The following is a 12,013-nucleotide window of genomic DNA, read 5'->3' on the forward strand; positions in this document are numbered from 1 at the left end:
TTTAACAGACCATATCTCAACAACCGTAATAGATAGGCAAATAGTGTTGTATTCAAATAAAAGCCCAATTCCCAAGCATTAATGTTTTGTATACCAACCTCGAGCTTTCTTCACAGCCGCGAGCCGGCGAGGCAACGAGTTGATCAGCCTATCAATCAGAACTTGATCTACAGCCCACCATGCCGTACGCAACTTCTCCTCGAAATGTTTAATATTGAGCTCATTCCCTTTAAGTTCCCAGAGATCAGGGAACATTCTCTTCAGGGTCCTCTGTAAAGCCGCCTAGATATGCTCAATGGGATTTAAATCGGGGCTGTGCGGCGGCCAATCCTGTAACGGTCTCAGGTAGTATATTGCAACTAGCTGATGACGACTCTACGAGTACACTGAACTTGGAGAAGAAAAGGAGAGACGACAGACTCTGGTAGCTCGCAAGCATACTTATCTTCGTAGGCGCGCTGGTCTGAGCGCGTTGCTAGAAGGTTCGGTGTGCTGTGGGGCGAGTGGGAATAGCCTCATCAGGGGTCTTGGTATTTGCCGAGAGTCGCCGAGGCTCGCACCGGGCCCAACCCGTTACAAATCCTTCCACTCGATTACATACTCGACAAGCCAGTTTTGAGTGGCATCGGAGATATAAATCTTAGCATTGTCTTGCTAGAGATGCCTCGTACCGTTCTAATAAGGCAGGAGACCTTCTTGATTGAAGAGCCTTTTGGTAAGACTTGGACGTATATCCTCTATGAGGGGCGTCTTCTGCCACGGGTAGTGACAGTGTGAGATGTTCATGTGCGCAACTCCTGGTGTCAGGTGACACACACAAGCTCACCAAGGAAGATGCACCGAATCCTCAACAGACAGCAGCAAGACGACTGTATTGTGCGTGCACCCCTAACCACTGACTGATCCTTGAGAGAGGGAAGTTCCAAGTTCCAATCTGAGTCTCCTGCTCTCCAGATATCCTCTCTCTGCTGCGAGTCATGTCGCTGCGCCGTGAAATCCACAGTGTTTCGCCCACCAATTGCCCAAGTGTAGGGCTCATGGTGGGGGCCGTGACACCTGGTTTGACTGGAACAGTTCGAACCACGGTCCCTCTTTTAAGGGTGTTACGCAGTGGTCAGTTGCGCCGACCCTTGACATCTTCGTCTCTCTCTATGATGAGCAGCTCACTCTGGCCACCTCTCTAGACTATTCCCCAGATTATGATTGTAAAATTCGCCTCAATATAGTTCTTCCAGTTGACAAACCGCTTACCAAACTTCTTAGAAGGGAAATGGAATACCTAAGAAGTCGGATTCAAAGTGTTATTTAACATGTATACTTATTGGCAAAGAGTGTCTAAATCAGATCAGTAAAGGAAAATGATATATCAAACCGGGGCTTCGAACTCTGAACAACTCTTCGGTATGTTCGAGCCGTAAGCTACAGCGTAGCAAAAGGCTACACGAGCGACAGGTGATGATTCCTCATTCCGACCGCGATTTTCCGTCAATTTGGCCCCAAAATCAGCTAAATTGAGCTTCATGATGTTAAGTTGTTGCGGTTGGAAGAGCATAGGGGTGTCGCGACGCGTGGAGAGTCGCGGTTATTTCGGTGGGGTGTATGGAGACTTTTGGACCCTGACTGTACGGTTATACTGTACCGAGAGCAACTTGCCGAAGGTTTAGATAGGTAAGCTCGATTCCCGCTCATCAGGCTGTTAAGATCTTGCTACTCAAACGTACGGAAGAGCAGACGACTTTGAAACTTAGAATTGCTCCCCAGGGCCCGGGACGGGAGTTCTAAGCATTTCGGCTTCTACCTAGGTACCAACCTCCTCACAGAAAGCAAGAAAAAATGGCGTATTAGGGTCGTATACGTTCGCGATTGACATCCCGCAACGACTGGTCAGTCGACTGGACGCGGCCTTGAATTGAGAACCGGCTTGCAGCGCGTAAACCCAAGGCACGATCATGCGGCTAGCAGGTCTGTATCCAACGTATGTCGTATGGAAACTTTGGTCAAATGGGCATGGTTGATTGCCGAGCCAACTGCTGGAAACTACAAGTCACTCTGGGTGTCATCAGGCTGATGGTGACACGTATGCGGCAGTGATGTTAGACGGTCATTCTTAGGATGTGTGATGGGATATGGCTCAACGGTTTCTGAATTCTCTTCTTTCAGGTAACTTTACCTACGATGTGCCCAGATGGATGGTTGAATGTTACTATAACTCAGTATTCAGCTATGAATTTGAGAGATTATGTGATTGGTCAAACCGTCGAATCGAACCCCTAGTAGAACAAGTCGTGACTAAGCCTTTTGATCACCGTACAGGTAGGTAATCTGGCAATCAATTCTTCTAGCTCCTACAAATCATCAGATGCTAACAGACCTCATCCAGCGTCCAAGGACATGGGCTCGAGAGTTGATCTCAGATTCAATTCACTTCAAACTAAAACGTAGGTATCTATCAAGCACTGAATCCTGTCCAGAAGGGTCGATATATCAAACATAGAACTGGCAACCCGAGTTAAGAGTCTCTGACTATGCTGAAATCCCTTCTTTCTAGTATTGTATCCTGTTTCGTTGTCTTCCCTTGCCGCCTTCTTTCAGTAGGTCTCTTTTCTCTCTTAGTTCCTGTTCTCTCTTCTCTGCTTCTTTATGAGAATCACATGCTTCAAGCCCAAGTTGAAAGTACTAGTGGGCCGTCTTAACCTGTCTATCATTTATGGTACGCCATTGAACATTCACAGGTGATCTGAATGAGGGTGAGGGAGCAAATCCTCCCAGATTGCAGCGCTATTACCTGAAACGAGCAATTGAACATCCCCGTCCCTCAATATCAGTAGGGGTGATAGTTCCCGTTCAATTCATTCGGCATCCGTACCGGGTCTGAATTCGTTTCATCCGTCCATGTACTGACGGTACTCCTTATTTGAAACTGTGATCACAGTTTCAAGCACGGCACCGTCCAGGGACTGGAGTGCTCGGCCTTGAGCTTAGCCAGCAGTTGTACGCGGCCTTCCGTGATTTGATGCCCAGGTGCCGTGTTTCGCAAGCCTCGGTGAGTTCTTGCATAAGCTAATTGGAGCGGGTGGTCGCTCACAGACGAGAAGGTACAGGCACAGGTGCGGGTAGTGGAACTCTGAGTAACGAGATTTGTCAGCCAGCGACATTGACCGAGCCAAATGTGCGCCAAATGCAGTAAGTCTACTTACAAACTCCAAGCATGCTTCCTAATGATTTCAGACTGCTTAGAAATATGTTGCTGTAAACACTGTTACCCTGGGGTCAGGCGGGCGTCGTCACCGTCGTGGTTGAGCGAACCTGGTGATGCTTCGAGAAACGCTTCATGTGCGCATCATGGACAATCTAAGGTATATAGGGGCTTGGTAAAGCCCCCTTCTTCTCTCGCCACTCACCCTCAAACAAAGATCCATCCATAGCATTTTCCATAAGCTTGGCCCTGCGTCAAGAAGAACAAACACGCGAATCAAGCAGCAATGACGTCCCACAGCGACCTCAAGCCCATCAAGGTCTATGGCAAGGGCGGACCAAACCCACCCAAGGTCGCCTTCATCCTCGACGAGCTGAACGTTCCCAAGGAAGTCGAGGCGGTTCCGTTCAGCGATGTCAAGAAGCCGGCCTTTCTCGCCATCAACCCAACGGCCGCTTGCCCGCCATCCACGACCCCAACACCAACCTCATGCTGTGGGAATCGGGCGCCATCATCGAGTACCTGATCGAGACGTACGACAAGGACCGGAAGCTGAGCTTTGCCTCGAGCTCCCACGAGGCCTACCACGCCAAGCAGTGGCTGTTCTTCCAGACGACAGGGCAAGGCCCCTACTTCGGCCAGGCGGTTTGGTTCACCCGGTATCACCCGGAGAAGCTGACGAGCGCACAAAACCGGTACCTCAACGAGATGAAGCGGGTTACGGGAGTTTTGGAGGCTCACCTCGCCAAGCAGAAGGACGAGCACGGGGCCAAAGACGGGTTCGACGGCCCGTGGCTGGTTGGGAACAAGCTGTCGTATGCCGACCTGGCCTTTGTTCCCTGGCAGAACTATGTTCCGTTGGTCTACAAGGAGGCTGGCCAGGAGTTCAATGAGGCTGAGTATCCGCTGGTGACGGAGTGGCTGGCCAAGATGAATGCGCGGCCATCGGTCAAGGCGGCAATGGCCTTATAATCTCGGGTCGGGGACGTACTGCGTGATCCTTTCGGTCTAGCCATTGTGCTTCCTCTATTTAACCAGATATAATATAATCAAACTGCAGGTTGCAAGTTGACACTTCCAAGCAAGAATGTGAGAAACCTTTGACGGGTGTCAGATTAGGAGATTGGGAAAATCCGAGTAGAGTTAGATGTTGGGCTCAGGTAATCAGATACGCGGGAAGCAATCATATGGTGATCTCTGGCAAAAGAGTGTCTTGGTGTTGAACCATTGAGCCGGTCATCAGAGTTACCCTAGACCAGCAGCTGTTCGATGAGCCACTGCTTCTACTACGGCCCATGTTTCTCCAACCATGACCCCGCCCGCCTCCAACCACACCCCGCCCCCCCCTCTTCCCCTTCTCAAATCTACTTGTCGTCTCGGCACAAAGAAACCAATGCCAGTCGTCACCACCGCAAGACACCGTGCTGCTTTGCGTAACACTCCTCAGGTTTGGGCCTAGGTGTGCCAGATATACCACCACACAGCCCAACCACCTGGCTCGCAAACCATGGATCCTCTTGCCCCGACCCTGCCGTCGCGACCAAACTTGGCAATAGAGTCCCTGATAAGATCCTTCACATCAAGATCTCCAACCGCGATTCCCCAGTCAGTGACGGTTCTGGCCATAAACCTGCAGGTTCCATAGCGGGCGAGTTCGGAGGTGCCATGCCAAACGTAAATGAACCAGTCGCCGTTGCCAGAAAGGTTGTCTGCGAGTCGCTGACAGTCGGAACTGAGGGGCGAGCCGCCAGACGTTTCGTCGTGAAACTGGGAGTTGCCGCACCAGTTTTTCCGCTTGACAAGGCCGGTAGTATCCGGAGACTGGGGGTTTGCAGACTGAGGGTCCGCAACAGGTGCGCATTGAACCTTGGCCGCTAAGACTACGGCAAGGAGAGCGAGGGCTCGCATGAGTTGCATGGTAGAGTATTGTGGTGTAGCTGGAGGATGATGTAGAGGGTAGACCGAAGAAGTCAAAAAGACCTTGGGATGGCGCCCGAGCTGCGTCAATCGTCTTGAATCAAGGAGGACAGGATGGATGTTTGGAAGGCGCTTGCTGAAAGTTCACTCAGTCGAAGTTCAGGAGAATCGAACAGGGTCTTTATACTCGTCACTCTGGCCCCTAGCGCCCCTCCCGACACCCTCTCTTCCCTTTCCTCCGCTCCCTCCCGCATCCTCTCTCCTCTGCGGAAGTCGGACGGCGCTTGGAAGTTGACCACGAGGGCGTGTGATTTGTTGGGCCGCGAAGGGACGCCGTGTACCAAGAAACCCAAGAATACAACTGTTTGGTAGAGCCCGCAGTTACGGTGTCATTCATCCCTCGGCATGAGCTGCTGGTTACCCTCGCCCAGGTAGGTGTGGATTCAGGTAGCGATCTGAGCGTTGGCATTGAGCATAGGGACTGCCTTCATGGTCCTGTATCCGATTGCCAGCTCCGGTTGCCCTCCAAGAAGTCCTTTGTCTCTTTAACAGCTTGTCATTGAAACCTCAGGGGCCTCTTCCTGAGTGCCTTGACCGGAGAGAGCAACTGTAACGGAATCTGTTGAGGAACTTGAGAGGATGGAGCAACCGTGACGGAAAAACAACATCACCGACGACGGGGAACTGTCTCGCTCACCGGTCCGGCCCGCCGATGCCCAGCGCTGCAGTGAGCGTGTGCTGTGAATTGTTGCATGGTGATATTGGATTCAACCGCAAGCCCGCAACCAACAGAGCTTGGCACTGCAGAAGGTAGACTCAGCCCCCAGATATTTTAGCAAGCGGCGACGAGAGAGAGAGGACGTAGCAATGCAATGCGGAGGAACGCGCTGGGGTTACTGCTTGGGATCTGGATTAAGCAAAGGCCTTCCCCAACATTCCCGGTCAGAACGACCATGTAGTCCAAACGCAATACAGGAAGTATTCGGTGACTCTATAAGGGTAACGATGTGTTGACCGGCATGACCAACCATCTTCGCAAGACTCCACCTCTGATTTGTTATGCGGGCAGTCCTCCCGTCGTCTCCCCGTGGCGGCGTGGCCTAACGTTGAACAGACTGGAAACGCTCCGTGCTGCTGCGCCGGCAATTTCCTGCATCCAAGGGCTTGGCTGTGGTAGATGGCTGTTGTAAATAGCGAAATTTGGAAGGTCGAACGTTGTCTTGCACTGCCCAGGCGCTGTTGGCTCAGCAAAGGTGCGCCGAGAATTCGAGAGCGGCATCCGTTGCTGCCTCCGTGCTCCGGACCGGACGCGGCATCGGAGTCCTCCACTTGCTAGGGGTGCGGTTCAACATCCGATTGGTCAATTGAGAAAGGAAACCATACCCCCCGGGCCGGTCACTCGAGACTCCGCTGACTGCGCTCGGTTACCTAGTCGTGAGCTCGGCTCGCTCGGTTAGTCATGCGTGCCGAGGCTTCAATCAGTGCCGTCAGTGTTTGGCGCTTTCTGCTGGATCAACCATCAACCGTTCAACAACGCCATTAGTATTATTGACGCGTCTCGAACTTCTCGTAATCGCAATGCGTCTGTCGGGTCTCCAAAAAAACGTGCTCGCCTTGTACCGGCAATGCCTACGCGAATGCCGCAAAAAGCCCGAGGCAAGCCGCGAGAACTTTCGAGTCTTTGCGAGGTGAGTTTTTTAGGTGGTTGGAATACCTTCCGTTGTGATGGGGGCCCTCATGCTAATTAAGGCGTCAGAAACGAATTCGAGAAGAACATCAAGATCGATAAGCGTGATTTTGGCGCCATCGAATTTCTGCTGCGCAAAGGCCGCCGACAGCTCGACATGTACGCCTCTCCAGGAGTCAAGGACATCAGATGACAAGGCAGCCATGGACGTTGCCCTATCAGGATGAGACTGCATCAATACAAGCATGTGTGCACACTCCCGGCAGACACGACGAGACATCGGGAATGGGCTATCTGCAATTCGAAAGACCGCGACGACTGATCTGGGTCTGTGGTGGCCTACCTTAGCGCTCGCATCGTTACCCTCGCCACAGAGGCGCCTGCCTACGTGAATACCGTTGGATTACGAGTTGCGTTATAAGGTACTATCCGACACAAGGCGACTGGTACAAGCAGCCGACCTCAGAGCCGCAGGGCAGCGCGGTACGAGGCAGACTTCTCGAGCGTGTGTCGCCAGCGTGCTAAAGGGGGACCATGCGGGCGGACGAAGGTCCAACATTGGCGCCGATGACCCTCAATCCCGCCCTCTCCGTCACGGATGTCATTCATGACAGCCCGTATTGGGCTAGGACGGAGGCCGAGATTCGACTGATCATCGGGGAAGGCGGGGTCTGAGAAGAACAAGCGTGCGGTTTGCGATTTCGACAGGCGCTGGATCTCTAGCCACCTGTGTGAAACGCACCACTTCCACCGCCGCTGAGCTCGACAAGGGTTGGGATATTGGGGTATGGTCCGTAGCAGAGGCCATTGTACGGGGCTTCCGGCATCGCCTCAGGAACGACTCGCAAGGGTCATGTTGGGTGCCCAAGCCTCAGCTACTAAATAAAAGTGCGAAGGCTGATAGCGACACTCTTCGGAACATTCTACCACTACGAATTCAACATGCTGCCGCTCTGCACCTACCGCAATATCTCGGGTTTCTACAACGTAACTGCGCCTTTCTGCCCGCCACTGGGGTGATGAAATGTCTTCTGTGTGGGATCAAGGCAGAAGCGCGATGTGAAATGGAACTCAATGACGGATCACAACGCCAGAAGGGAAATCCCAGTTTCAAGCCATCGCAGGCGTTCCCAAGACCATGGACAGCACTTGACACCAAACCCTCAAACGCGTGAGAACAAACCTACTCCGTCATGATCTCGGTTGTGTGTTCCCCAGACGCCCGCCCGAGCTTGACGGCAAGCCTGTTGTTGATGGTTCTCATGGTTCTCCAGTGCTGTTGTAACACTGTTTCATGACACAGGAAGGCATGTCCAGAGCCATCAATCACGGGGGTAAGCTGGACCAGAGATCAGTAGTGACTGGGAAAGGCTAGCTTGAGGTGAGTGCTATGCATAAATTGCAAAAAGCTCACCATCCAGCTCCCTGAGGAGGAGGGTGGTTACGAAAACAGGTACCACGGTTTGTGCCGTAAGGCTCCCGGACAGATACCAATGACCTATCCAACTTCACATCCTCCTTCTTCAAGAGACGATGTGCATGTTGAGGATGGAAGTCTTCGCTTCTCGCTCTCTGCGTTCTTCCTTGCCGCTGCTGCTCCTGAATTGGGCACACGGAGGGCCGGGTTATTCCTCTCTGGGGATGCGCAGGAAGCACACGGGAAGCGCGGAGACGGGCTGGAGGAACCGCCAACTCGGTATTACTGTGGAACTCGTTGCAACAGTATGCAGTAGGATGGTGTGATGGTACGCTGCAATGTCATGCTGGGAAGAACATCTACCCGCCGTGAGACGCACGAGGGAGGGGCAGCTTTGGGAGACTAGTGTTTGGTCTCGCCACGGTACCCAATATTACATGCACACACTGGACTATGGGGGATGGCAAGGGATTGGATTGTACAAGACATGCACAGTACTGTACTTGCTGCCCCTCAGAATCTCTGCAGGTTCAGCCGCGCGCCGCTCAGTGGCCGGGACAATAACGGGCAAGCGGATCGCGGGCATTTTGCCGCTGGGGAGAAACAGTGGCATGTGGAGAGGGGTGTCTTCCTGTTGTCCTCTGGCGACCATTCCTTTCGCTCTTGGAAGCTCCAACAAGGGTTCTTTGCCACCCTAGGGCAGCTGGACATCTGCCTCCCTTCCAGACCTCCGATCTGATGGACTGAAGAAGTCTCGGCCCCATCGAAGCCCGTTTTGTGTGTGTCGGCCGCCTGAGCATCGGAGGGGCCACGAGCAGGGACGAGCGAGGCGGATTAAGTAGACCGGGCCTTGTAAACCTTCCAGGTCAACACCGCTGACTGCTTTTCGTGATGGCAGTGAGGGCAACCAAGGTCTCCGGACCAGTATGGAAATGTACTGTATTATGCATGTTCGCTGCCTGTCTCCAAGACGCAAGACTCCCACGTCCGGGGACTTCCTGCTCCTTGGCCGCGTGAACCGAAGTTGACTGTGGCTCTTTCTCCGTCCGAGAACCGGGAACTATGGAGAGTTCTCCGCCCGATGCCCTGTTTCTATTGAATATGTCTGGTGGGTGTCTGCCTCGTCAGTGGTTTTATCCAAGGTGTGTACCGTGATGCTGGGACTCTCCACCTGGATAATTACAGGGTGCACTACTTTGCCTTTACCCGGTCGATATCCGCGAGGATGATCGACCACAGCTGTGGCGTACATAGCACGGAGCAAGGGTCACTAACTTCACCACAAGACGCCGCGCGAAGTCGAGGAGTTAAAACATCCCAGGGTATATATTTCATAAATTACCACATCATTAACAAGACCGCTGTGCAACCCGATAACGTCCATATGGGTTCCAGCCGCTTCCCCCAAAGCAAAGGAGCAAGCCCCGTGATTCCAAGCCACCCGTCCCAATCTTAGAGGATTCCATCGGCTGCCCCAGATCCAAGAATGGTGGGTAGATGAAACATGGGTTGTAAGCGCCATGCAGACGCGAGATGGCCGAAACACATAAGTGTTTGGGTGTTATCCAAGACAAAAACGGATGCAAGCTCGAGTAGACGAAACTGTCCTTCGCGTTGGGTACGAGATATACCTAACAAACAACACAGGGGAAATTTTCTCCCAAACACATCGCACAACTCGCAAGCGAGCCCAGAACCACCAAACAAGCCTGCCGAGAGAAAGGAATATCACCCAACGAGGGGAAAAGCCCTTTAAGCGACCTTCTCCTCGTTGATGTGGGTCTCTTTCTCGACCTGGCGGATGTCGATGTGGGCAACCGCAGCCTCGTCGCCGTCGATGACCTTGGCAAGCTCCTCGAGAGTGGGGCCCTTGGTCTCGATGTACATGAAGTACACGAAGCAGAGCTCGAGGAAAATCCAGCACTGAGAAGCGACGAGTGAGCGACGAATTACTGAACGAGTGACTTCTGGGCAAACTTACGGTGTAGATGAGGTAGAGCTTCCAGGCGTGGCCCTTGAAGTGCTCAAAAGCGAGAGGGTTGGCATAGGTGTTGAGGGTAAGAGCGCATTGAACCGTCAGGTTCATCACCATCAAGCCCTTGGCACGCAGCTTGTATGGGAGAATCTCAATGGAGTAGCCGACAAGCAGACCGGACCAGGCGAGGGAGTAGAAGACCTGGAACAGCCAGATGAAGAAGATCATGGCGTTGCCGGCGCCTGAGGCGCCCTGCTCCTCGTAGAGGCCTGAGGTGAGGGTCCAGAAGATGAAGGTGCCAAACATGCCGCCAGTGGCAGCAAGGAACATGGGGCGACGCCCAATCTTGTCGACGAGCGAAGCCATGGTGAGGGAGATAATCAGGGACATGCCCGTTTGGCCAGCGCTGAGACCAAGCCTCGCGGTCGAGTCCGCGACACCGGCCGTGATGTACAGAGTGTTAGAGTAGTTGGAAATGATGGCGTTGCCAGACCACTGAGAGAAGAGACCGAGCGAAACGAGGACGGCAAAGCGGTAGCGGTTGCCCTTGGTGCGGAAGAAATCCAAGTAGCTGCTCTTGCCAGCCTCCATCTCGAGACGAATGGTCTCCTTGATCTCGCGGAACTCGAATTGGACGGTGGCGTTGTTGATGTCGCCGTTGGCGTGGTACTTGGCGAGGGTCTTAAGGGCCAGGTCGTGCTTGTCCTTGGCCATGTGGTAACGAGGCGACTCGGGGACCCAGAAGATGCCGGCCAGCTGGATGACCGACGGGACACCCTGGAGGAGGGCTGGAATGCGCCAAGACCATTCATTGTAGAGGAAATTCGTGCCGAAGGCAACCCAGGCGACGACTGCATGGTGTTAGCCGGGCGAGTCCCTCTTTTCTGAACACGAGAACCGAGACTTACTCAGGGCACCGACGTTCCACAGGCAGTTGTAGACCGTGGTCAAACGGGCACGATGCTGAGGGTGAGCGATCTCGGTGAGAAGCATGGGCGAGCAGATCTGGGCCAGGGAGTTGCCGAAGCCAAGCATAACACGCCCTCCACAGAAGGCACCGTAGTTCTGGGAAGCAGCCTGGATGGCTGCACCGATGATCATGATAACGCAACCGACCGCGATGGGGATCTTGCGACCGAGGTTGTCGGCCATGATAGGACTATGTAGGGTAAAAGTCAACCGTCAGCTGCCATCGTTTGGCACAGAAGATCTCAAATGTCCAAACTTACACGATAGGGATGGAGGCCAAGCTACCAATCTGGTAGAGGGCGCCGAGAAGACCGAGATCGGAACCCTTCGGGTAGCCGAAGTAGCTCTGCCACGAGTCGAAGTTCTGGACGCTGTTGAAGAACATGCTGTTGACCCAAGGGAGGCAAGGTCAGCAAGTCGAGACTTCACGACGCATTGCCCAGCGAGTTTGTTGACTCACCCATCGTAACCGGTGGTGGCAGAGGCAATACACAAAATAAAGGCGTAGAAGGCAAGCTTCCGGAGGCCAGGATCTCTCTTCCAGTCGACATGCTCGAACTCGGGCGCCTCCTCCTGGGCGGCCCTCGTCGCATCAGCGTTCGGCTTCTTGTCCAAGATGCCCATTTTGACGATTTGGGATCGTTATATCGACCTTGGCGACGGTAAAGTCTCAATGACTCTCGGGTGAGATGTTGGCGATGTGTACGACCCGTCTCCTTGGGACCCGTGACGAAGAGGCGGGAGAGAAAGGGAGGAGCAGATCGACGGATGGATGCCAGGTTTATAAAGACACGAGAGGCACGCGCAACCATTCTGGGGTATGGGGAAGCAGGACCAGTCGGCCGATCGGAC

The 12,013-nt window shown here is 53.5% G+C and overlaps 4 protein-coding genes across 4 annotated transcripts; 2 read left to right on the forward strand and 2 right to left on the reverse strand.

Annotated features, from left to right (window-relative positions):
- Positions 1-659: 659 nt before the first annotated feature.
- N657DRAFT_639440 (uncharacterized protein) lies at positions 660-1,298 on the reverse strand. The gene has a single exon (XM_062791773.1). It carries the CDS (start codon positions 1,037-1,039, stop codon positions 848-850), a length of 192 nt encoding a protein of 63 aa, XP_062652693.1. The 5' UTR covers positions 1,040-1,298; the 3' UTR covers positions 660-847.
- Positions 1,299-3,398: 2,100 nt separating this feature from the next.
- Positions 3,399-4,258, forward strand: N657DRAFT_639444 (glutathione S-transferase). The gene has a single exon (XM_062791774.1). It carries the CDS (start codon positions 3,686-3,688, stop codon positions 4,166-4,168), a length of 483 nt encoding a protein of 160 aa, XP_062652694.1. The 5' UTR covers positions 3,399-3,685; the 3' UTR covers positions 4,169-4,258.
- A 2,433-nt stretch (positions 4,259-6,691) lies between these two features.
- Positions 6,692-6,993, forward strand: N657DRAFT_563690 (uncharacterized protein; the record flags this gene model as incomplete). Its single annotated transcript, XM_062788231.1, has 2 exons — positions 6,692-6,801; positions 6,870-6,993. The coding sequence occupies 2 exons, from the start codon at positions 6,692-6,694 to the stop codon at positions 6,991-6,993; spliced, it is 234 nt and encodes a 77-aa protein (XP_062652695.1).
- Positions 6,994-9,969: 2,976 nt separating this feature from the next.
- Positions 9,970-11,785, reverse strand: N657DRAFT_676639 (general substrate transporter; the record flags this gene model as incomplete). The annotated part of the gene is made up of 5 exons (XM_062795912.1): positions 9,970-10,140; positions 10,199-11,043; positions 11,101-11,351; positions 11,422-11,547; positions 11,622-11,785. The coding sequence occupies 5 exons, from the start codon at positions 11,783-11,785 to the stop codon at positions 9,970-9,972; spliced, it is 1,557 nt and encodes a 518-aa protein (XP_062652696.1).
- Between the last annotated feature and the right edge of the window lie 228 nt (positions 11,786-12,013).

Source organism: Parathielavia appendiculata, assembly GCF_033297405.1.
Source record: "Parathielavia appendiculata strain CBS 731.68 unplaced genomic scaffold N657scaffold_1, whole genome shotgun sequence".
Classification (NCBI taxonomy): Eukaryota; Fungi; Ascomycota; class Sordariomycetes; order Sordariales; family Chaetomiaceae; genus Parathielavia; species Parathielavia appendiculata.

Bases quoted from the DNA above. Each gene is read 5' to 3' on its own strand.
- N657DRAFT_639444 (XM_062791774.1), top strand. From the start codon at position 3,686: ATGCTGTGGGAATCGGGCGCCATCATCGAGTACCTGATCGAGACGTAC.
- N657DRAFT_639440 (XM_062791773.1), bottom strand. From the start codon at position 1,039: ATGAGCCCTACACTTGGGCAATTGGTGGGCGAAACACTGTGGATTTCA.